The sequence below is a fragment of the Chaetodon trifascialis genome, chromosome 9 (assembly GCF_039877785.1).
Source record: "Chaetodon trifascialis isolate fChaTrf1 chromosome 9, fChaTrf1.hap1, whole genome shotgun sequence".
Taxonomy (NCBI): domain Eukaryota; kingdom Metazoa; phylum Chordata; class Actinopteri; order Chaetodontiformes; family Chaetodontidae; genus Chaetodon; species Chaetodon trifascialis.
In genome coordinates, this window is record NC_092064.1 from 11069390 (window position 1) to 11095559 (window position 26170).

Genomic DNA, 26170 nt, shown 5'->3' on the forward strand with positions numbered 1-26170 from the left:
AGCAGGTGAAGCTCAGCCAGCTCAATTTGGAGCCACAGCCTCTCTGCGGCCATAGAAATCCTCATCAAAGGCTGCCATCATCCAAACACATCAAAGAGCAGACCTCTGTCTCCTGGCTGGGAAAAGGCAAAGGTTTCTCCCTCTGTGTTTGTGCATCTGTCTGCCTGTTCCATTCAAAACTCCAGAAAAAGATCCTTTATCAAGCTCCTTGTACACAGGCAGCATTGCCTGGCTATACTGATGCTCTTTTCATGCTTTTTTCATACCTCTAGCCAGTGTGTGGCAATTTATTTTTGATTTTCTCTCACATGACAAGACAATTTTGTGAAACTGAATGTTAACGTATGGCTTTATGGTAGCATGCAGTGTTTCTGCACTAAGAATAATGTGGATGGATGAGTAGCTCGTGCTGTGTGGCTTGTTGTTTTACCTGGATTTCAGACATTTCTGAGGACATTTTGTTTCCTAAACTGCTTCAAACTGTTTAACAGACCTGCTCAAAACATGAACAAACAGTGAGCTGCAATACTTCAGACCTTCTTGTGATTGGTTCACCAGGTCTGTGTGAAGCTGTATTACATATGCTAAGGTTTTGCAGCACACTCACTGCTTTATTCTGGAGGCTTACAGCTTTTGTTCAGACTAACTGTGCAGGGGAAGATCCCCAGGAAAGCCAGCAGGTCTTTTGGCAGAGAGGCATAGAGCTGCACATGAAGATGCATGTGCAGAAGGGGATCCAACCTATGCAGCAGTACCTTACAAGTGCATCGGGAGAGTTAAATTACAAGCTTCAAAAAAGAGAGAAGAAACAAATGGCATACATAAAACCTTCGTTTGCCAGTGGGAGCTGTGAGGGAATGAAGACATTGCAGTACCATGTAAGAGGATATCTGAATGCTTAATAAGACAGAATTGCAGCAGGGAGTGACAGTTGCTAAAGAGGGGACAATGGGGTTTGAGAGCTTCTCAATTCATCTTTTGGATGTGGCTGTGGATGGTGGAAAAAAAAAAAAAAAAGAAATACATCACCAGGCAGTCCACAGAAACATGTAAAAAGCTTTGTAAAACTGCTTGATTGTGTGTGTGTGTGTGTGTGTGTGTGTGTGTGTGTGTGTGTGTGTGTGTGTGTGCGTGTGTGTGTGTGTGTGTGTGTGTGTGTGTGTGTGTGTGAGAGAGAGAGAGAGTTGTTTGACAGTCAGCTTGTTTGCAAAAAGCTAAATAAGGTCTGAGGATGGAGAGATGCAAGAATATGGGAAGAGCTTACACGTGTGTTGTACCAGAGTAAAATCCCTCGACTTTTTTCTGACTGTAATTCTCTTTCTTGTGCAGGATGTTTTATTCTGACTATGCAGTTGTTAATGGCCTATGTGCTTCCTTCTTCGTCATGCATGCATTATTTAAAGCACAAGGGAAGAATATTAGCTAGCCATGGAAAGAGGAAGAACAATAGCTAGTTACTCTGCTGGTGTGGTGCCATTCATCAGCTTTAGCAATTGTATCTGTCTTTGTTCGTGCTTTGTCCTTTCATAAGGTCCTCGTTGTATGAAGGGTACATCTACCTTGGACAAAGTTTAAATTAATAATTTTCTGTTTTGTTGTGCGCTTGTGGGTGTTGCTGTGTGTTCATGTGCGCCACAGGCTTGAGGTTGTGATGACTGATTATGTCTCTCCCCCTCTCTTTCTCTCTCACACACACCCATGTTCACCCACATGCACCTGCCTTCAGTACCTATTTCAAAGCACCATTCAATGGATGCATTATATTCATCATCGTACATTATTCAGATTTGAATCAGGGACTGTCAGCTTGCTGACGATCCAGCTTCCAAATTTAATAGCTTGGACAAGAATAGCCTTGACAGCACATTGCTGTGATTCAGTGAATTTCTATGACATGCTGGCCACCAAATGTAACATCATGTTTCATTTTCTGACTGCTTGTACTGTGTAGACGCTGGATAAATGCGATTACCCCTGTGACTTCTGCACTGTTTTCTCTGTGACTAGTTAATAGCTGTGGTGGCCTTAATCAGTCTGCCAGCTGTTTTCTGTGATTGTGTCTTCCCGTGTGTGTGTACTTCTGTTTGTGTACTTGCAGTCTCCTAACACACAAAGCTGATGCAGGGATGCTGTTTAGGTGTCTGAGGACTCCAGCAGGCACAATCATGTTAATCCTTGAGAAACCACGGGTTATTTGCCTTTAGGCTTGGACAACTACTGCTAGATTTCAGGATGTTGCACAGGCAGGGTTTGGGTTAATACTGACATGTATCCAGATTTTGCTGCTGTATAATTTGAATTAATGAATTCAAATTTAGATACGGGAGGGGAGCGACAAAGTTCTAGATGTTATCCCTCATATTTATTCCCCTAGCATGCATGAAGTAATTTCTGCCTCAAGCTCCAATACAAGACGAGATTGTTCTGTGCTGATAATCAAAGGTTGCTTCAGTCTCCTTCTCATAATTGGATACAGAACTAATCCAGTTTTCAGGTAGCTTGTGTGGAAGTTTTACCATCAGTTAAATCTGTCATTTCGTCCCAATGCAGGTGATACAGTGCAGCATCACACATGTTAAAATTAAGGTACTTTCCAATGAGCCGCAGAGTTACGTGCAAAATAACTACACACTCACATGCTCTCATACACTCGCTCATGCATGCACACATTATCTAACAGGAACATGTTGTTCTTTCGGCCATATTATGTTTATTCCCATGAGAGCACACAGAAAACAGATGACATTCCAGCAGTGAAAGATGATCTCTCTCTCTCTCTAATGACAAACGTATCGTTTCTCAAATGGAATACATAGATGCTAAAATGTCACAGTGAAAATAAATACATAGATTGGACAAGCATCTGTAACCCCCCCCTCCAAAAAAAAAAAAAAAAAATCATTTACGTTAAATTGGGGAGTGGGAGATTTTAAAGTATCAGGAATCTCATTTTCTTTTAATAAATGATAATTGGATATTAATACATCATCTGGTAATATATTGTAGAAATCTCATAATTTGCATGCCTAGAAAATACCCTGTAGTTCTTATTGTATTAAACTTACTCAGCAATGGGACGCATAGGGGTTGATTCATGCATGCAAGCTCTGACGTGTCCTTTCAACAAAAAGTTCAAATAAATACAATAAACTATGAGCCCTCACAGGATAAGTGTCGGACAAAATAGTAGTCACGAGGGCCATAAACCATATCAGGCAAGAGACCCAGGGTCTGCTTGTGGAACAGGGCCAAAGTGCAGTGTGAAACAAGTGTGCGTGGACAAAGATGGATTCAAATCAAAGGGTGAAAGATGAAGGTTCAGAGGAAATAATTACAAGAAGGCAATACTGCAGGTGACGGGCTCACCAGATACTGAAAGTCATGAGATGACACAGAAAAACTTGCTCCTATCATCACTAGACTTTTTTTTTTCTTTTTTTTTGTAGCTGAAAAATAGCAAGGTTGAATGTCTTTTGAATATTTAAAACTAAAACAAAACAAACATAAGAGGATTCATGGAGTATTTCATTTTGCTTGTTGAAATATTTATGTGTGTGTGTGTATAAAAAACAAGGACGTTTCAGATAGCAGCTGAGCATAAATGTTTTATAGAAATGTTTGAATTGACATTTGAATGTCACTTTAGGTAGGACTGACATGCATCAGCCAGTGGTGGTAGGAGGTCAGGTCGGCGTGGGGTCACCTCATGGGAAATTGTGCTTTACGTACCAAGAAGAGGACTTGGAATGAATGTTTTAGTTGCTGCAGTGGCAAGGGGAATTAAATCTTTAAGCAAAATTGTCAGTCAGTGGCATATACTGTACAGCTTTTGTCAGCATTTGTTTGTTCAATTTCAAACCCTGAAAATGAATAGAAAATGAGGTATACTAGCTGGTTTCTTTTCTCCCAGGATGTTGGGGAGACGACCGTGATGAGATAATTGACGACAGTACAACCATGAGGAAAGTGTGTACGAAGAAAACAAAACTGGATAGTGGTGGCCAGTAGACATCGCCTTTTATAGAACTATTTCCTACATCTGCTCTTGTCTATGCTAACTAGAAGCCTTATACACTTCCCCCTAGGTGAACTGGGTTTCTGACACAGAATAATAACAACACTGACAGAGAAATGAAACAATAAGTCCCCACATTTTAAAAAAATAATCAATAACAAGGTTCCATTACCACGCAGAAGCTGCTGTCAGACACATTAGCTGAGTGTTGAGACTTGTACTCTAATCAAATGAAGCTGAATCAACACACTCTAAAATGAGAATATTGGAGTATCCATAATAAGCCCATGGTACTCTTGTCATGGCTACCAGTTTCATCTCAAGTTTACATTATACAACTTGAGCTGTTATAGCAGTAAGTGGTCATTATATTATATTATAAAAAGACAATCTGAGCCACCAACCTTTAAGTGTAGATATAGATACCGTACGTGTGTGTCTGTGTATGTGTACTTACGAGTCTACAAAACCAATCTATACTATAGATTGACACTCTAGTAGAGGAGTATTGCATGAGTCGGGGGCTGGAGACAGATGTCTTGCATCTCCAAGCATTGCAATGGAACAAGCTGGCCATTGACTAAATGAAGCATTACATTGTCCCGTCCTGTTGTCCAGTCCCTCCTGGGTTTTTAATTCAGTCACATCAGTCAGGCAGTCCATCAACGAGCGGCGGCTCCTCCAAAGCAGCAGCTGAGCCATTGGTCTCTCCTCTGTCACCCCCTGAATCCCTCTCCTCCATGTCCTCATCCCGGCTGAGTGGGTCCGGTTTGGACAGGCGATTTAGGGTGTCAAAAGTATGCATTTTGGGCTCAGGGCTGAGGAGCGAAAGCTGAGGCAATAGTGGCCCCTCCCGAAGCTTAGCAGCTAGCTCCTTGGCGCTGCAGGTGGGGGTGTTGGTCTCATAGACATCGTGGAAGTTGTTGTAGTCTACCTCGTAGAAGCCCTTCTCCAGGGAGAGAACCGGTGTGAAGCGATAGCCCCAAAGCACCTCTGTGTCCAGGTAGGAACTCCGTGCCTGACACGTCATCCCTGTCACAGTTATGGAGAGGCGAATGTGCACATGCACACAGACATGCACACAACATATAGCATGCATGCACAAGGATGGAAAGACGCGAGCACACACACAATCAGAACAGGTGAACAAATACACACACAGAGATGGAAAGGGTGTAAGGAGAAAGAGAGACAGCATGAGTAAATTATTCATAATTACACAGGAATTTCACACAGAAAGGACGAGAAGCGCACCTGTGTTTCCTCTAAACCTTCATCATGTTTGTGAAAGCAATAATGGAAACACTACTTATCTAAATAGAAGGTTTGGGCTGTTTGACTGTAAAATGTGTGCTTCATTTACACACAGCTGAAAAAGTGTCATTCTGAGGTGTATTTTTGACAATAAGCAAGTCATAAAAAAATCTTACAAGTGCACTTGCTGGGTCAGATATATATCTATTTTTGGAAAAGTGTTGGTTCGTAGGTGTTACACAGGTGTGACAGTTTTTGCTGCAATGAAAAAGGGGCAGCAGAGAATTCTGAGCTGCAGAGAGTTACAATATTTACACAATATATTCACCCATTGTGAAGAAAACACAAGTAAGGAATAAATTACAGATACAAATCACACAATTAATCACAAATTAGACAGGTTGTTACTGTACGTTATGAATCCTAGGTTTAGCGCCATTAGCATTTAGAAAGCTAGCCACTATCATCTCTCTTGTGGATTCAAAATTAGCGTTAGCATTAACATTGCTATTTTCCATTTCACTCTTACTGCTTTCTGCTACCAGTTCACACAGGTGTATCATGTTTGGCTACTGAGACTTCAGCTCTTAAATTAGCCACAAGCTAAAGACAGCCACAACTGTGTACAGCTACCTTTCAGGCCTCCAGGAGGTGAGTGTTTGACACTTAAATATTTTGTGTGGAGTACATAGACTGCATGAAAGAAGTGGATGTAGCCTCCAGGTCTGAAAAGTGAAGCCAGTGCTGACCTGCACTCTTTGTAATGGTCAGCAGGGGGGCAGCTCCACTGGTTGCAAAAAGAAGTCTGATTGTATGTAAGCGTATGAGAAAATGACCCCAACTCTCACTTGATTTATTACCTCAGTAAACATTTTCCTTATGAGTTTAAGGTTTCAATCTCTATTTCCAAACCCTCTGCAATCCAGCATGTTCATGACCTGTCAGTCAGAATAGAAGCGTATCCTCCCCAGCTCCACTCTCTTGTTATGGTCACTTCTGGCACCAAAAAACCAAGATGGTGACGACCAAAATGCCAAGCTGAAGGCCTCAAATCAGTATAGTGATGTCACAGTGGCTACATCCACTTCTTTATTACAGTCTATGTTGGAGTATCACTTAATATGATTTGTTCAAGCAGTTATGGAGTTACATAATGTTCTGGTTTTCTGTAAATGCATTATCACTAAAAACATCAAGCATGTGCTCTAAAATAGATGTAGATGCCAAATTGATATGGTGGCTGATGTCACGGTGAGAGGAGGGGCTTTTGCACCTTTTTTTTTCAGCTCTCCCCCTGGATACGAGTGGCCTAGTTTCCACATTTAACTTGTGAAATGTTTGTTATTTCTGTGACGAGATAATCAAAGGCAATATAGCATCTTTCAGTCCCAATGAGAAGGATTTTCTATAGTGTCTGTTAAGGATGATGACATATTGTTTGATGTGTTGGTTTTAAATTCTTAGTTTAGCTAATACTTTGGAGTCCAAATCCATTCGATTGTGTTGTGAAGATCTATTAGTGTCTTGTCGTATTAGCATTTGAAAGATGTTGCATCCAGTTTTGTCATTTTTTTTAAGGTTTTTTCACAATTTAAGAGTCCAGTTGCTTTTGACTTCTAGAAGCAGGGCGACAGAGACTCTTCTCAGATGCTGCTACGGCATTGTGCTGATGCGTTTGTTTAGATGGTTTTGATTGTTGTGGTTATGAAAATACATTTTGATAGCAGTTATTTCTTGAGGGATTAGATCAAAATGAACAGCCTGTTCAAGAGACTGAATCAGTTCACAAATGTGAACAAATAAGTATACTACCACCCCCCATCTGCCACAAACACACACAGTTTTTGGATACTACAGACTGACAGATCTGTAGTTGAAGACATTCTTTGGGTTTTTCATTACCAACAGTAGCAGATATTGTATGATAATGTGTCCCTCTCTGCTCTACCTTCTTTCTTGGCTACTCTTGGCTCCAGAACAGTGAATTGGCTTTTTCCTCTTGCATCTTTTGTAAGAACACCTGTGTGTTTATGTTTTATACAATTGGCTGAAAAAGTCTGCTGCAGGGTGCCACACTTCTGCTGTGATGTGCTCATGGGTTTCAAGATTTGACAGATGAGCCGTTATAATAAAAGAGGTTACGGAATTCACATTGTTTGACCCCTTCTGCTTGTGTGATTTTCAGGTTTAATTTTGTGGGAATAAAATTTGACACTCAGGTTTTGAAAGCATGCGTCCTTAGACTAGCACATAAAAAGGGAACTTCTCATTTTTCTGACGGCCCATTATTCTGCAGCTCGAGTAGTTTGAAAAATGGCCCATGGGACTGAAAGCTCATTTGTCCGACGGCCTGTTATCTCAAAAACAAAAGCCGGCTGCTCCAAAGGCCTGTTGTTCTGAAAACACGTGATAAACAGTTACAATGCATCGCTTCTCTGAAATCTTCTTCCCAGCATTATTGGTGTTGAAATCAAATATTTCCATGTTAATATTTCTATTTGAAAAGACTTTTTGCTCTGTATGCGTACTAGTAACCAAGCTCTCCTGTTGGCCCAGATAGCTGATACAATAACAATACTTTTCTCTGAGGACAAACCACTACTAGTAACCATCTCTAAAATTTCCTTTTCAGCCCTGCTATATGTGTCTGTTTTTCCAGAATTTCCTGGGAAGTGGGATAAAAAACACAGCTGCAGACACTCTCAGACACAGCAACATTATTGATGCAAGATGTTTTCTGGAGTCTGAGAAACGAAATAAAGCTGGCTTTATTTTATGTATACAAACTATTTACTGGAAAGGAAACAAAGCGGCCTTAAACCTGCTATCTTCACAGACACTTCAATAATGAAAACAGGGTTTGTTGTCGGCAACACTGATGCACATGACTGGGCCTTTCGGCACAGCAGAACTAGTACCAGGAATGCCACTATAAACTGCAGCTTAATCACTTTTTGTTTAGAGCCAAAGAAATGTTAGTTTGCTGACCAAATAGAACAAAACATACAGACAGGGTACATAAACATCTTGAGTCCAGAGACCCTTCGGCTATTTGTAGATAGCTGAGAGAATTCGGTCTGACTGCCGCTGAGGTGCCCATTATTATTATTATTATTAAAAACTTTTTAGTCTAATAAATCTCTTACGACCTTTGAAATGTTTAAATAAGAGATTGTTACTAACGGTAAAATTTCATTTTTCATGACAGCATAAACTGAGCCACTGAGTACTACCTGTGCTCTTCAATAAATCCATAATTTCCAGTTCCTCTATTTGTACTTGAAACCGGTACTTTAACAAAGGATTTGAATAAAAGGAGGAAGTGATCAAGGGCAAATTTGAGGAAATTAGCAATATAATGAACATTCAGACGGATTGGAAATTAAATGTGAGAAAAAAAGAAAATTATTTCTTGCTTTCCACGAGAGCTAAAATAGCTTTCTGCACATTATTACCCTGCAGCAGCTAGATAAGTGAAAAAAAGCTCCAACTACAGTAAAGATGATGGCACTGGGGAGAATTGCATGTCATTTATTCCAAACATAGCTTGTGAGGTTAGCTTCATTTTGAGCTTCAGATATATAAACATGATTTTATACACATTTTTATGACACTTCATTATGTATATGGGCTTTAATTGCATACTTTGATAGTGTTGTGACATTTGGTAAGTGTTCTGCATTCATTAACTCAGAGGCTGTAACTGAGTGTGTGTTGTTCCTATTGCATTTATTTTCATTAGTGCAATTAAGCTGTGTCATGAAGTAAGAAGGCAGAGTGTTCTTTAGTAAGTCATTGTCTTGTTTCACTCTTTATCTCAAATGCTGTAGGAGTGCTGGAGAAACAAATGCTGTTAGCGATTACTCACAATCATGCTTAAAACCACGGGCTGGATGTCAAGGGAGAAAGCAAGTAATGGCCGGCCATTAAAGAGAAAATGAAGCCATTTCGCCACCCACTTATCTGTCACTTCCACTTTCTGTGACAGCATCCAATTTGTGATGTAGTACATATTTTGCTTAATAGTGACTTTTCACTCTACAGTACATAAAGCCTGTGCGCTTTGTAGACATCATCACATGCTGATTTTACTCTTCCTCAATTTGATAGAGTGATATGAGATCATTACTTGCTTCATATGAGCCATAAGTTTCTTTTCCAACTGTGAAAAAAGTAAATGTTTGTATTTTTTCTCTCCTCTGGCATTGCTCATGGAATTTGTCAAGTATTAATAAGCTTTTCTGTTGGATCAGAAAAATAGAGTATGTTTTTTGCAGACCGCAGCATGCGGCCATCCATTCATTGATACATAGCTACACTGACAGCAGCAGAGTCATCACTTTTAAAATAGCTTGTGAGGGTGCGTCTTCAGCTTTCACATTTGAACTTAAGCTATCATTTCATTTGTCGGCATACACCGTGATTAACAAGTCTAATTAATGTAAACAGGGGAAGGAAGTACAGTAGGGTTACTGGATGGTCAGATTGGTCTGGTGCCTTGCGGTCAAGGACGGTGACGACATAACTCCTGCATGATGCCATGGTCTCTTCTGGTGAAGCGAGAGGTGATTTAATGCCTGAGTCAAGCATCCAGCAGCGTGAGCAGGAAGCATGATGACTGCTGGTGCTTTGGAGGGGAAAAAATAAATAAATAAATAAAAAAATAAAAAAAATAAATAGAGCAGAAATGTTCAGATGCATGCAAAGCCATGCCTGATCGCATTAGGGAGCTCGGTGGAGTTTTTAAAAAGACACGTGCATGAGACTAATCAACCGCTGTGTCTTATTTACTGATGAAAAGTATGATGATAACCAATAAAGTAAATTAGTAACATGTATAATGCATTGTATTTAAAATGAGTGGCTCATAATTAGTCTTTGAACAAAGGCCAGTAAACAATGCAGCTTAGGAATATAAACAATGCTTGATTTAGCCAATACCCCACAGAAAACACGTTGGCACAGCAAATTAACAGCTTGCTGTTGGCCATCATGCTGAAAATGTTTCTGTCTTCATCACATTATAATTACGAATGGCAGGGGATTGATGTTCTCTTCAAAATGACAAAATACAATCTTTGAATATCATCAATTGAGTGTTTTTGAAAACCTCTTGTGTGACACACGGACATCGTGACGTGCTGTTGTCTCACTTTAATAATTTAAGTTGAAGTTGCTACATTTTCCTTCTGCTGTCTCATGCTGGAAACAGGACTTTTGTGGAACTTTACAGAAACACCTGCTCACGTCTGCCTCGTAATGTAACTGGCCCGGAGCACTTTTCAGGACTGCTTGGCCTTTACCCAAAACACAGACCAGCAGTGTGGGTAGCTACACTTCATTCATTGTGAAATAAACAATATCAAAGACATAACCTTGAAGTAGCAACAGTGGAAATGCGGGCTGAAGAGAGAACAGAGAGCATTTTCAAGGCGGCGGTGGCACGATGAGCTTTCGATCACCTGCCTCAGCTGAAGTAACACATATTTGGAAATGTGTAGAAATGATTTGTTGTTGTGGGATTAATGAAGAAAGACCTTCCTCACCTTATGAAATCATTGAAATGATAGTTTTCATTAAAACCTGTGCAAAATGCAGACTGAAATGCTTAATATTATTTTTGTCCCACTTAGAGAGTTGATTGTCGGTTAGTCTCTCTCTAATGTTTGTCTCTCTGTATTATCTTTTGCAAACTGCAGCACTTTCAGATACTCACTCCTGCCCCTCCTCTCTTTGAAGCAATGTATCTCTCCATGCATTTTTCCATCTTCCCATCCTTCCCACTCAGTTCACTTCCCACACCCTACATTTTATCAATCTCTCTCTCTCTCTTTCCATCTATTCATTATCCATATGTCCTCCCATTCCACCTTTCCCCCTCTCTTTACCCCTTCACTTAATCTCCCCACTTCATACCTGTAGCCTCCACCATGCCCTCAAGGATAACCACGATCTCGAACTCCTCCTTCTCCATTTGAGCCAGTGTCATCTCCCAGAAGGGGCTCTTCTCATTGATCTCGTGAGAGATGATGAGCGGCGACACCAGGAACAGCCGGTCGTCTCCCGTGTCAAAGCCGATGTTGATGTCAGTCTGGTTGAGCGGGATGAACTCCCCCTCCTTGGTCTGCTGCGAGCGGATCAGCTTCGCTCTGATCGATGCCTCCACGATGTGAGAGTTCCTCAGGTCCCCGACCCGAAACATCAGGCACATCTTGTTGTCTCGCACCGATATGACGGCATTGTGCGAGAACATGAGGGTCTCGGCACGGTTCTTTGGCTGTGAGATCTTGACAAACATGCAGCCCACCATCATGGCATTAACAATGGAACCCAAGATGGCCTGCACCAAAAGCAGTATGATACCTTCAGGGCATTTTTCTGTGATTACACGATAACCGTACCCAATGGTGGTCTCTGTTTCAATGGAGAACAGGAAGGCTGAGACAAAACTGTTGAGGTTCTCCACACAAGGGGTCCAGCCCTCCTCATCAGCATGCACCAGATCCCCACGGATGAGTGCTATCAGCCACCACAGGAAGCCAAAGAAAAGCCAGTTGACTACATAGACCAAGGTGAAAATGAAGAGACTAAGACGCCAGCGTAGGTCCACCAGCGTAGTGAACAAGTCACTGAGGTAACGGTAGGTCTCTTGCACGTTTCCGTGATGAACGTTGCACTTGCCGTCCTTCTGCACGTATCGTTGACGTGGCTTCTTCGCCGGGTCTGAAATCAAGTGGGTTCGTTCTGTTGAGATCTGAGCCTCCCGCAAATGTTTAGGAAGCTTCTTCACCTGCGTGGAAAAGGAAAGATAAAGAGAGGAGAGAGAGGCAAAGTGAAGGGAGGAGGAAGGAGCAAAGGCAAAGACAGAGGGAGAGAGAACAGTGGCAATTTAAAGTTTTTCTCCACAGGGGTCTAATTTACAGTAGCCAAAACAATTTATTTCCTTTAATATTTTCTTCAGTTATATTGAGTTTGTGGATGTAGGTGTGAACCTCTTTAATGAGGTTTTCTTTCAGCCTTTATGCACTGTTCTGTGCTGCTGGCCAAGAGACAAATAAAATTAAGAGGCATTACAAAGTCATTGCTCTGTGCTACTCCACAGTGACATTGTGGCTGTCGGTCTATGCACATATATACAGGGAGAAAGAGAGAGTAAGGACAAAACAAGAACACAAGGACGCCCAGGTCTTTGTCTATATTGGCTCAGCTCCAGTGAGGCGATCTGGCCCCACAGCTGTGCCCTGCCTCCCTCCCTGTCCCCTGTGTTCCCTCCCCTCGCACCCTCTGGGACATTGGCAGGCCTGGATAGGAACAGATCCTCCATCCTTCCCCAATAGAGCCTTATGGCATCCTTTGGCATATGCCTGGGGACACACGTTGCACTTATCTTAGAACCATTCATTCATAGAGTACATGCAGGATTCTAATAGTGCACGCATTCACACATTCAGGGTTATGAAAAACAATCACTGCCACGCAGCTCGACAATGTGTTTCTGCATTGAATCCAGCTGCCAGGGCTGGGCCCTCTTTTTGGACATTTTGTGCACATTCATACATACAGACAGACAAAAAGACACAGATACAGAACGACAGAATTGCAAGGCACCTTTCAAACTGTCCAAGGACGCGATGACGGCACACTGACACTTCACAATCTGACTTGACAACTGAAATGTATTGTGTTGAAGCAAGAGAACAGCTTCTGTGTCCTCTGAATCTCTCTCTGCTAATCAGACACCTGTGATCCATCTTCCTATAGCTGTGGTTCTCAAGGTTTTTCTGGCATGGCCCCCTTTCAGAAGTCGAAACAAGTTTACAACCCCCACCTCGCAATTTTTATTTTTTTTACCAATCACTGACATTGATAGGGGAAGCAACTTTAAAAAAAGATCCAGTTGTGAAATAAAAGTCAGCACCACAGCATCAACAACCTCTTGTTTGATGTTTTTCCCCACATAAATCACAATTTATTATCTCCCTAGTCTGACAACTGCTGCCCTATAGAGGCTCACTAGCAAAGTTACATCCTGTTGTGGGTACACTGACTACTCTTTTGCTCTTTCACAAAGACACTGACTCTCACAGTTCAGCCAGGGAAGGGCATAATCTAAGGCACTACAATACTGCAGTGGCTTCGATCGCAGAGCCTGGATAATAAAGTGTGTCAGACAGCTTTATTCAGGATGGTTTCCATCAGGTGTCAGGTGCTGTTTCACTGCTGCCCTGTACATGCACTTTCGGTCAGGCCTGCATGTACTGTATTGAGTTTTCAGATATTGATGTGAAGTGATGCCTGTTTAAGAAACGTTTTGACAAAGAAGAATTGAAAGACAATGCTTATTGACCGGCATCGCAATTAGGGGCTTGATGACGATGCACTCACTAAATGTCAATGGGCTCCCTTATTACCAGCTGCACTCAGGGATATTGGATCAAACACAGATTCAGAGCACAGTCAGTCCAGCATGTCTCCGCAAGTAAAACTTTTCACTCACAACATCATTTAATGTGCACAGTTGTTTTTTTAAATTGTTGTTAATCGCTACTACAGAGCTTTTAAATGAAAGAGCCTAAATAGGCCTCTTCATTTCCACACTTTGAGACAGGGTTAATTGAGTGATAGATGAAGCTGTCAAAGCAGTGCTGTCCAATCTTTGGTCTTTGTGGTCAATACAGTCTATGGGCTTGATGGTCAATAAACAAATTAATTAGTTCTCTTTGTGTGGCAGTCGGTCGTAAGTGGTGGGTGTTTTCCCTTATTGAGCCTTTCTGGGTAGAAAGCATAAATCTAAATCAGCTGGGGAATCAGGACAGATAACCAGTGCCCCTCCACCATCTGTTATGGCAGTGAGTGGTGTGTCTTTTCCTTATCTCAACTGCTTTGGGAACTGAAATATATATTTATCAGAGGTAGAAAAACAAAAACAGGTTTGGTTACACTTGATCCATAATCTGCACTGTTTATTTAATCTATAAAGCACGCCTACAGTATATCTATTATGTATCTAACAACCTTTCACCCCCCTCATTCCCACCATTCTTGAGAGACGTCTGGTATTTCTTTCTCACACACATCGCTCTGTCTCTACTAATCATTCCCATCTCTTGACATCTTCTCCATCTCTTTTTCAGCTCTCTCAATGAGCCTCCATCACCATACCTTTCCCTCACAACCTCTCTCTGATGTTTCACACTTTCTCTCCAAGCTGTGGAAAGACTGCATTAATAAAGCGTTTGACCAGTGGTGGCTGTGCAGTTTACCTGTGCAGGTGTGACTCCTATCTCCATGTTGTGGTCCATGAGGACTCGAGAATCTCCTGCCATCCTCAGCTGAAGCTCAACACCTGGAAGACACAAGGAGGTAAAATAGTCCATTAAATTTTGGCTTTAAGATGTGCATATTTGTTGGTATTTGCAGCAGCACAGTGATCTTCTTCTGATTGATCAACAATATTGAAATGAACCAATACAACAGAGAATACAGGTCAAAGCTACAGTGCCCTCCAAGCATGTAAGGTTTATCCATCAGGCCTTTCAACCTTTCAGCCCTCCGCTATCGAAATTACACAACCTCTTTGAAAAGTACATACATTATGTCCACGCTAACAATGTTGTGTTGATGTATAGTTCAACCCCACAGGCACATTATTTTCTACTTGTCATTTATATTTCCTCAATTTGTCAATGTGTCAATATTTGCCAACTGTTGTAATTAGAACCCGCAGAAATCCACAAGGGCAGTTTGAACTATACGCTTTAAAAGGTCAAATCTTCAACAGAGTAAGATGTTTGCGTTTGTATCGGTTGTAATATTTTGTCCAAATAGTGTGAAGGGTTTTGTTATACAGGTATAGACTCTACAGGGAACTTACCTTTATGACATTATACTGGTAAATTCAAGATATAGCGCTGTAGTATATATGAAGAATTTTTTTACTACTTGTAACTTGTACTTGTAAAATGTGACGCTAATAAAGATGAAACATCTTAAACATCTTGTTGGTTCCCAGGTGATGTGCCCTCATGTCTTTGTTGAGCCTCTGACCTTTGCTCTAGCGCTACAGTGAGGTTGACATTTCGCATTTATACCTCAGCAACTATTGTGTGTATTACCATGAAATTTGGTACAGGCATACAGATGATTAAAGCTAATTAGCAAATGTTAGCAACTAAGATGGCAAACATGGTCAACATTGTGCCATTGGAATCATGTTGTCCTCAATTTTGGGGGGGTTACAGGGTTATTCATGAATACAACACCTGAACAACCATTAATGACCAGTAGATGCATTTGCAGCTTACCCTGTAAATATACAGCCTTGCTGAATTAAGTATTAACACATAAATGTTAAAATATTAATACATATTTGAATTTCAAAAGACCACAGCATTCTGTGCTTAGGTGAAAACACATAAAATGCCACTTTAAAAGCGCGGGAAGCTAGTTCTGGCAGTCCTGTCCCTCAAACTGTGATTAACCATAAAAAGATTGCCTCTGTACGTCTCTAATACTAGTATTTACAATATAATAAAATCTGATGATAAAAGCAGCATTTTCACTGCTGGAAGGCCTAAGTAAAGGATTAGCTGTTAACGTCACATGGGAGATGACCCAGTGTCCACTGTTGGCTAATTTGCCTGTACAATGAAGCAGGCTCAGCTGTGGTGTTTTTAACGGCATCATTTTCCCAAAGAGCAGGCTTGTCATTGCCAACATCGCCAGTTGCTACAAGTACATGTGCCCACATGCAGACACACACATATACAGACACACAGTTCTCTATATACAAACACACTGCTCTCACACTTCTCCTGCAGGGCCACACAATCCTTCAAATCTGAGGCAGTTATTGCTGTCTCTTTTACTTAAAATGTAATCTAACATAAAACAAATATACATATTGTCTTTGTGGTTGTTTTTAGCTCCGCCGGTGTGGCTAGGTGATGTACTGACAGGCTACACTGTGTGTGATGTCATTTTAAAGAGCATTTCTCTGCTCCTGACTTGTACGCCGAAACAGGTATTTTTAAACTGTTGTGAGGTACAAAGTGACAGGACAAGTACAAAAGGAACGATTCAATGTCTCCTGAACAATGTGGGATTTAATAGCAGCCACTGCTATAGTTACAAAGGGGAGTGAGGGTTTGAGTGTTTGTGTGTGTGTGATGGGGTGGGCTCAGATAAATCCCTAATTTTAGCAACAATCTTGCAACACCTTTGAAGCTCCACAAGAGGCAATTAACTTATAGAGCCCCTGGGTGTTGCTTGAAAATCAAGTACTCATAATTTTGTGAGCCTAGTCCACATATAAACGGATGTTAAAATCAGTTTTCCCCGTTCACCCCCCCCCCAAAAAAAAATGTCCACACAAGCAGCTTTTTTGAAAGATCTCTGTCCAAATAGAAACCCCAAAACACAGATGAAGTGTTGTCAAGAGCATGCCAAACAAACTAACAGCAATATAACCCTAACCCTAAAGCCAAGCCGGCCAATCAGAAGCCTGAAAAAAAGCTATTACCAGTAGGCTATCTGCAACTAGAGGTCCGACCAGGCCTCATCCAAAACCAGCAACACTGATGGTGTAGTCTGTGTTGTGGGAGTGTTGGATTTTGGAGCAGTGACCTCCATGGCACATTCTGACACCTATTGTTCCTCAATATGGTGGAAGAGGAACTGTGCGCTGTATAATCATATAAAATATCCTGTTAGCATGGTTAGTACTTAGTAAGTAAACAAAGTTTTCCCCGTCTGTCACTGATTTTCCGAAAATCTTCACCCTGGCTGGAGTTTTCCTATCTTTTTAATGAGTGTGTATGTTGACAAAAGGCCAAAACAAATAGAATAAGCTGCGTTTTAAGAAAATCCCTGTATATGTGTGGACTATAGACATAAAAGAACAAGAGAGACAAAGGGCCTTATGACCAACCAAGCAAAAGAACATGGGTAAATTACTTTTGCCGCTGGTTCCTGACCTTAACAACATCTGACATTTCTTTGTCATCTGTCTTTGATGTTACTTTATTTGATCACTGCCAAGCAAGGACAGAGAATGCAAAGTCGAGTGTGGAGAAGTGAGAGGACCACGTCACAAATCAGATCCACACAGGAATGTAGTGTTGACATTGATGGTCTAAAGCAAAGGGCAGAGTGACGTGACAGGCATCTGAGCAGGGAGAAGACAGACAGACGGACAGCAGAGGCGCGGGACACACACAAAGCTTCTGACAAACCTCGCTGAATACATTAAAGGAGTTGCAAGGTCTCGCTTTCTGACTCATTTTAGGTTCTCTCATGAATTAAACATGAATCCCTGGAGATTTGTGAACTCCAGACCTGTGTGTATTTTCAGCAGGGCTGTGATTGTGGCGTCTGTTCGCAGCAGCAGCCTCAACAAGTCCAAATGAGAGGTGTTCGAACATGGATACCAGCTGGGGTGTTTTATCTCGCTGCTTTAAGAGGGTAACAGGCATTTATCTTGTTACCGGGAGAGTGACAGGATGCTTTGGCTGAATTGTGTTTGTGTCCTGATAACGAGAGCACTCATCTGTTGTGCTTAAAGCCAAGGGGTACTAGTAAACCCGCAAACTTGCTTCCTAAGGGATATCTACAGGACATACGTTTTCCTTATTTGCTGAGGCTGCACGCCGTAAACAATAATCTGCACAGAGTACAGCAAAATGTGACTTTTTTTCCTAACCTGTGACAGGCTCTATAATTTTTCCCCTGGGGCTGGTATTGTCCTGAATAGCACTTACTTCATGATTTAATTTTCTGCATTTTCAGAACTTTGGAAACTTATGTTGTCAGCTTGATGTACAGTTCTGAAAGGTAAAAGCTGGCTTGGAGCTGAGCCAACAAAGGTTTTTATCAATACTAATCACTGCTCTAATAAAGTCGCTGCAACAGATTAATTACCTGAATTATAATTCTCACTTCATCAACATAATTGCAAATGTTTCATTCTGCGAATTAGTTTTTTTGTTTCCCATTATATGGAGGTAATCAATTTAGTTTTTCCAGCCTGGGGAGAAACACTGTTTCCTGCTTGAAATTTGCAAAGACGTGCTTGTTTTGCAAATGCTGAGAATGCTGCTTGCTGATGTACAAGTTTTCTATCTAAACTGTTAACTTTTCAGGAATGGAAAAAATCAGCAGTATTTTCTAGTACATATATATCTAGTACATACACACACACACACACACACACACACACACACACACACACACACACACACACACACATATATATATAACACTTCCATAGACCGGGCTCTGACCTGACAATAGTGCTTATGCTGCTTAGCATGACAGGGTTACAAATGGCAGTAAGATGTTGCAAACTCAGCAGTATGCCTTAGTTTATGATACAAATTTGACTATAAGTGGGCACTCATCCATAGATTCTGAGGTCATGGCTTGCAGTTTTCTGTCAGTTCATCAAATACACTGCTGACACAGAAGAGACAGAGAAAAAAACAGAAATAAAGAGAAAATGGAGGGGGAAAAAAAAGAGAAAGGTTGCAGCCGAGCTGATCTTTTAAGAGAATTGAATCAGCATCTATATTTACCGAGTCACTGCATCAGATAGATATCTACACTGGCAGAGTCGTCCGGCTTATCTGCTGTCTCTATTCCCTGACCATGGAAGCTCTAGAACTTTCTATTTCCTTGATTCCCTACACTCCGTCACTCCTCGCCTTGAGTGAAAGCAAGGAGTCATGGTCACCAGGCCTGTCATGATTATGTCCCAGGCTAAGATTGGTCCATAAAATAACATGGCTTCATCCCTATCTCTGCTCACTTATGACACTTTGAGGTCGGGTGGGTCAAATGACTAAAAACGTCCCCAGCGAGTTTGGCTGCAGGCCCAACAAGCTCACACGCACACACACACTCACTCGTGCACGTGCGCACACACATACACACAAACTTCATACCGTCCCTCCCTCCCATTTCCCCATTATGCCCGATAGTGAGCTGAGTGTATCCAGTTGTGTCCTTCTCATGGATGACCTTCTCTGGAGTGACACTGCTGCACCGAGACGTTCGACTCACACTGGAGAAACAATTTCCCTAATGATATGTCCAACTCTCTCTCTCTTTCTCTCCCTCTCCCTCTCTCTCTCACACACACACACACACACACACACACACACACACACACACACACACACACACACACACATCTCTCTGTCCTTCAGTGAATCTCCATCATACAGTACATTTTGCACACACCCTTAGAAAAAAAGCACAGTCGTTGAAGCCATAAACAACTATCATAGCTATTAAATTGTTATTGCTGCACGTTTCAGGTCTGCCTTGCTCCTCCACTAAGATGAGTATGTTTTTTTAAAAAATGTAATGTGCCAAGATTTGATATTTGCTGCTGAGCGGAGCTTGGATGGGATTAAACCCTACACTTACTGAAGCCAAATAACACCCTCTTCAACCACACTGGCCTGAAGCGTGAGAGACATGATGGAAAGAGACAGAGGAAAGCGACTTAGATGTGTGAGGTTGGGTGGCTGGGCATACTCCCCAACACCCTGTTTCGTTTTCTTATCAGAGGTTTCTGTCAGACTCTTGCTGTGATTTACGGCTTTAGATCCCACTTTGTATTGGAAAGCAGTGCTGGCTAAGGAAAAGAAACTGGAATGAGAGCAACGTATGTGAATGTGAGCATAATAATCTGCATGACATATTCTATGATTTCAATTGTTTACAATGTTAATTGTTTAGAAATCAGATCAAGTCCTCTGCATCAAACTTGATCCTACTATACTGCATGTGGTTCAGCAATCTTTTGATTCACCTCACTGCGGGGGACAGAGGAGCAGGGGAGGATGGGATGCGGGAGGATGGGAGGCCATGAGCATGGCGGGGTGGGGTAGCAGAACCAAGCAGTGCGTGGTGAATGCTGGAGGAGCCAAAGGTCAAATGGACTTGATTGGAATTCCTGACATGCTTCACTGTGTCCCCGTGCTTGTCCCAATGAGGAGCCTCCTTCTCTATAGTCATCACATGCCAAGTCAGAATAAAATGAGATTACCACGCCACAGCTACATGTTGAAAATCCAAAGCAGCTGAGAAAAGCACCCTTTGCTCAGTGCATTTTCTGACAAGGTGTCCCTTAGTGATGAGCTTAAACCTTCGCTGCCGAAAGTAGATGACATGGTGTGAATGTGAAGCAAGATGGTGTTGAAAAAAGGGCTCAGCAATTGCTTAATCTTTAAAAAAAATCTTTAAAAGGAGAAGCATGTCAAATAGAAAATTCCATGCTGTCACTCTTGCACAGTATTTCTCGTATCCGTGCTAATGAACTGCAAATTTACGGGGATGTGCTTCCCCTGGGTGATGGATGCTCACGCTTTGTACACTGCAAAAAATCAGCTTTCAAAATAAGAGAAAAAAAGCAATAAAATGTGGGAATTATTACTTAAAACAAGCAAAATCATCTGCAAACAGAACAGGAAAATTTCACTCAGTAAGATTTTTAAAATAAGTTAAAATATCTAGTAAACGAAGCCATATCTTAAAAGTACTGCATCCAGACTAAAAACAGTACATTTCTGTCTCTGTCTGAGCACAATGAGATTCTGTCTCATTTGTCAGTGTCAATCAAACAGTTTGATAATTCTGGGAAGTTTAGCTTCAAGCATTAAGGTACTCAGAACTAGTAATAAAATCTCAGTAAGAAGTTGCACAATCTTTAATTTGATTTAAAGTTAAGGATAAAAAAGCTTGAAACAAGTGAAATAAAAACTGCCTGGTAAGAGGATAAAACAAACACATATTGCCTTGATTTAAGATATTTCAGACTTATTTGATTTCACTTTTTGCTTTCTACATCTTAATGATACTGCAGTGACATTTTTTAAACCAAATACTCAAAATGAAGTGTGTGCATGTACTGAACGTCCGCTTTTAAGTTAAACTGTGCTTGTGCCCGTGGCGGGTGTCACCTGCCATCTCCAAAAAAGTTCTTGCTACCCCAGTTTTTACCATATTTGCACACAATTAATATTGAAAAATGGTGTTGAAAGCTCATGACATTTCTCCTAATTGGTCTAAACTTCTCTGTCACCAGTTATGAATTAATTTTGCCCCCTAAATAAAAAAAAATGTTTTCACCCACAACCCAGGAAAATCTACCAATTGATGTCACAATCTGCTTCATCTAATCTCAATCATTGAATCTCTATTGTCCACTGTTGCTGCTGGTGCTAAGTGACAGCCAGGTGTTCTTATTTGTTTGTTGTGCTTAATTGCAGATGTGAGAATTTGCAGCAGTGCGTCTATATATCACCAAATCTTTGCAGCCATGGCTGACTGTTCCTAGCCAGCTCATAGCCTAGCTATAGCTCATAGCATGCTAGCTTAGCTTGTCATCGTGTATGATAAAATATAAAAATAAATAAAACCTCTAAATATTATCTCTGATCAATGCTTGAACTTGTTTTTGGAAAGAAAACGTGTTCAGCATAAAAGTTGAAAGGGGAAACCTCATGCCAGCCTCTTGCCACCCCAGGTAAAACTTGCTACAACCGCCACTGCCTTGCACCTCATGAATCAGTTTGCACTGTGAATTTAACAGAGCGGTCACTGTGTCCGTACATTTATGCAAGTAAATCATCTGCATGGACATTTGGTATACTGGCCAATTAAAGGGAGTCTGCTTGCAGTGCTTGTATGATACATGCAGCAATCCTGGAACACAATAAACAAACCCTCGTGTGATTTACTTAAACTTGCCTGACCTGAATACTTATCAGCTGGACACGAGACATCAACACATCTCTCCCATTGTGTCAGCTAAAGGAATCCTCATGAATACTACCAAGAATTCTCCTTTATTAAAATAACTGCAGATAAAGGCTGGTGTTGCCCCACTGGTTTACTAGGAGACGCTGTAAAACTTCCAAACCATTATCACTACACTGAAGTGTACACTGATTAGTCTTCCTGGTAACCAGGTGGATTAAGGACATAAATGATATTCCTTCCAAACACCTGAAAGGTGTAATCACTGTTGAAGATGATAACAGCTGCATGAAAACACAAAGAGGCAGCAAACTGCATTTTCTGCCCTTATCTCATAACAGGGGACTGATGTGTGTGCATGCATATGTACACTTTCATGTCCATTTGTGTTGGTATAGGTGTGCTGGCCAAGCAGACAAACAAAGAACAAAGAGGTGATCGCTCAAACATCCATTTCGTTGCCAAACAGAAGGTTTGTTTGTGCTGCGTGTAGGCTGGAGCAGCAGCTCTATGCACTGTATCAACTTTATGTGTGACAGGACTGCGGGAGAAATCCATGCATCGTGTAGCTGCTGCTGAATCAGTGAGCGGGTTCCAGCGTAAATCTGCTACACAGCATCGTAGGTGACACTTTAAAACACCGTAAACACAGGGCTTGAATTTGCATTGGTTGCAGATTTATGAGCACATAAAGCCAGTGGTTTTCTTTGGGGGATGATAAGATTGTGTAAGAAATTTTATGTTACTTGTCTGTTCCGTGCAAATACCAAGACATTGTATTCATAAAGAGCTAACAAAGAGCAAGACTATGACTTGTGAGTTATACACAAAGTTATTTTCTCAGAGAGGGAGGAAGCACTGACAGAGAATATATACATGACAATTCATTCAGCAGTGCAGCATAAATAAAACATCTTCATGTAGGTCTATCAACAGCCTGCAAAAAAAAAAAAAAATACTGTATTTTTATTGCAGTGCTCTGACATGCACACACATTTTCCAGAGCACTAAATGCAAAAAAAGAAAAAAAAAAAAAATCTTCACGCCTTGCTAAGCTCTTGACACACATGCGCCGCTGCGGTATTAGAGAATGTAGATCTGCTTGAGGAACGGAGCTTTCCCTACGTCCCCGAGAGACACCCAGTACTGACAAAATAAACAGATCGAATTAATTATTCACAGCGTCTTCTCTTTTGAGGGTCTCCTGCTGAGCATTACATCTGCCCTTTACCCTCTTTTGTCCTCTTGTTAGGGAGATCAGGACATGGATAATAACCCAGCAGGAGCGGAGAGGCGAACACAGTGCTGAGTTGCAGCTACAGTGATGGCGCTGATAGTAAGGTCAAAAGGCCATCCATCATAAACCATTAGCTGTTCACGTTTCCCTCTACACTTTTTAAACAGCCAATCATGCTTCAGCCAGCTGTGAGCAGGGTCATGGTAGATCACAGTGATAAAAGTAGCCTGAAGTGTGGAAAATAAGCAGGTGTTGTTGCAGAGGCCAGTATTAAGAAAGCATTCCGTCAGACTGGGCTTTTCTTTTCCTTTCGCTCCAGTTGGCCAAGTTAAGAGTGTGCCGCATGTAAAGCTGTGGTTAATGATGAGAGCAGAGATGGCCTGCCCTTCCCACACAGTGTTCCAGAGAACAGATATTAAAAAATGATGATTGAGTCCACTCACTGCCTTGATGCTGTCTTGACAGTCCCTGATGAGACAATGCCTGAGACAATGCAGGAAGGACAGGAGCTTCGGGAGAAACTGTGCTCGAATAATGTGACTCGAAGCCCCCTGCATTGTCATCAAAGTTTTACAGCGGCAACTCTGGAGATGAGTGCACTGAACTGCAGCTACAGTACACGAGAAAATAGTGGTGTATATCAGACATTAAAGCGAGCAGCCCTAATCCTCAGCCCAGAGAGCGTTTCAGGGGAATCAATATAAATGATTTTCTCTCAATGCTTTTGATGTAGCCTACAATATTCATGAAAACATCGCCAACAGCTTTCACTACGACACGTCTTTATCTCCTGCTTTTATCCAATGTATTCAAAGACATGTAAGAGCTGAAACATGCTGCGCTGTGTATTGGTGGCACAAGACCCCTTCCTTCACACATGTACACACACACTTGCAGTTACCGTAACACAGATAGATGCACACGAACGGCAGGTTTGCTCCTGCTCCTGCTGCGCTTGTGAAACTCCTGCATTGCACTGAGAGAACTATAACACGGCACATGAGTGTGCACGAACAGCAGGAGTGTTGGCTTTTCTCTGCTTGCGTCAGAGAAATCCATTGGCTTTTTGATTACCCTGCCCCCGCCATGAGGGCAAGGAGATGCATGGTGATGAGCTATGTATGTATCTCAGCAGTGACATAAGATGAAGGAGGCAAGATGTGATGATAACAAAGGATGTAACTGATGGAGGAGGGTAATCCAGACACTTTCCCCATCATCACTTTCCCGTTCCTGCTCCTGAAGTGTATTGTCTCACATCTTCTCTTGCTATCTGCCCTTGTCTCCGTCTCCAGCTATCTGACTCTCATAGTTTTTGATCTTCTTACTTGAAAGAGTCAAGTAATGCACACTTTTTATTTGTCAAGCCACTCCAGATGGGATTTGTGGCTGTGCAGTGAAACACATAATGCAATCACAGCGTGTGATGCCATCCACAGACAAACTGAGAGGAGGCAGCTTGTACGTGGAGCCACAGTCGTACCATGCATCAGCGGCTTTAAAGCCTCCTCCTCTTTTGCCTTCCTCTTTCCGTCTCTTCCTCTGCTTTTTTTCTCCATCGGTGGTGCACGAGGCTTACCTTCAGGTCTCTGCAGGAGTAGCTGGCAGGCTCCATTCGAGGCATTTCACAGCTGCTCTTCTCTCCAGGACTGCGCACTCCTTTCCTGGCTTTGTTCAATCAACAACAGCCCTCCTGCCTCTCTTCTGCCACCCAGCTCCTTCTGCTCTTCACCGCTCTCTATCTACTCCTGTGTGAGAGGGGGGTCTGTCTGTGCATGTGTGAGGGAGAGGAGGAGAGAGAGAGGCAGAGAGACAGGGAAAGAGAGGCAGAGTCAGAGTGGGTGAGAGAGGAGATGGAGAGGATGTAAATATGCGTGTGCTCTCTCTTTTGAACGCTCCTCTCTTCTCACTTCCACACAGAGATTGGACCTCTTGTCTCTCAGGATTTGTCCTTTGTAAGAGTGTGTGTTTATGCCTATTTGCACAAAGCCTTGCCATCAGTGTGTGTGTGTGCGTCTCCGCCACATGGCTCCCTTCTCTCTGCTGCAAAGGCAAAGAGAAATGTGTGTAAAAAAAAAAAAAAAAGTCAAGTACAGTGGTATCGTGAGAGGTAGGAAAGAGAAACGAGTGTGTGTGTGTGTGTGTGTGTGTGTGTGTGTGTGTTTGGGGTGCAGACAGGGAAAGAGCGATGGTGAGGAGGAGTGTGGTATAATCAATTGCTCTAAAACTGCAGTTGAAGAAAAAGCCCTAAGGGTTTGAGAGAGATATAAAGTGGAAGCAGAGACAAGAGAGTTTGTGGGGGGGGGGGTGAAGAAAGAGTGGAAGAGGAAGAAAATTGCTACAAAGTATGAGAAAGGAGCGAAGAGGATGAGGTGAACTGGAGCTAGTACAAAAGAACAGCAGTTATGTAGAGATAACAGGGAGAAAGGGACATTTTGACCCAGAATTTCTGGCTTGTAAATCAGGTTTGGTGTCACTTTCACTACATGAATTGCAACTGCAGTTCCAAACACACAGTAAATGATGCCTTCTGAATGAGGTGAAGAGAAAGTGGCTGCATTAGCTTCACATCAACCGTGATGATGGGCAGTGTGCCCATAAGGCATGGTTCAAATGTGAAATAAAAGCATGTAGCTTAGCAGCAGAATGCAGTGCATAGACTCATTTATTCCCCATCTTTTAAACTACGTTCAGTACCTGCCACAGGGATGTGTGTCCTCCATGAGAAGACAGAAGGATGGACACTTGACATTGATATTAAGCAAAGAGAAAACTGAATGTAGATCTGAGGAGGATTAATGAGAGTGAGAGCAAAGAGAGAGAGAGAGAGAGAGAGAGAGAGAGAGAGAGAGAGAGGGAAATGATAATAAGTGGGGGAGGCACAACAGAAGCAGCTATCA

At 41.9% G+C, this 26170-nt stretch overlaps 1 protein-coding gene across 1 annotated transcript; it reads right to left on the bottom strand.

Annotated features, from left to right (window-relative positions):
* Positions 1-2695: 2695 nt before the first annotated feature.
* Positions 2696-25323, bottom strand: kcnj5 (potassium inwardly rectifying channel subfamily J member 5). The gene is made up of 4 exons (XM_070970092.1): positions 24850-25323; positions 14533-14615; positions 11186-12059; positions 2696-5047 (listed from the first exon to the last, which is right to left on the bottom strand). The coding sequence occupies exons 2-4, from the start codon at positions 14593-14595 to the stop codon at positions 4662-4664; spliced, it is 1323 nt and encodes a 440-aa protein (XP_070826193.1). The 5' UTR covers positions 14596-14615; positions 24850-25323; the 3' UTR covers positions 2696-4661.
* Positions 25324-26170: the final 847 nt, after the last annotated feature.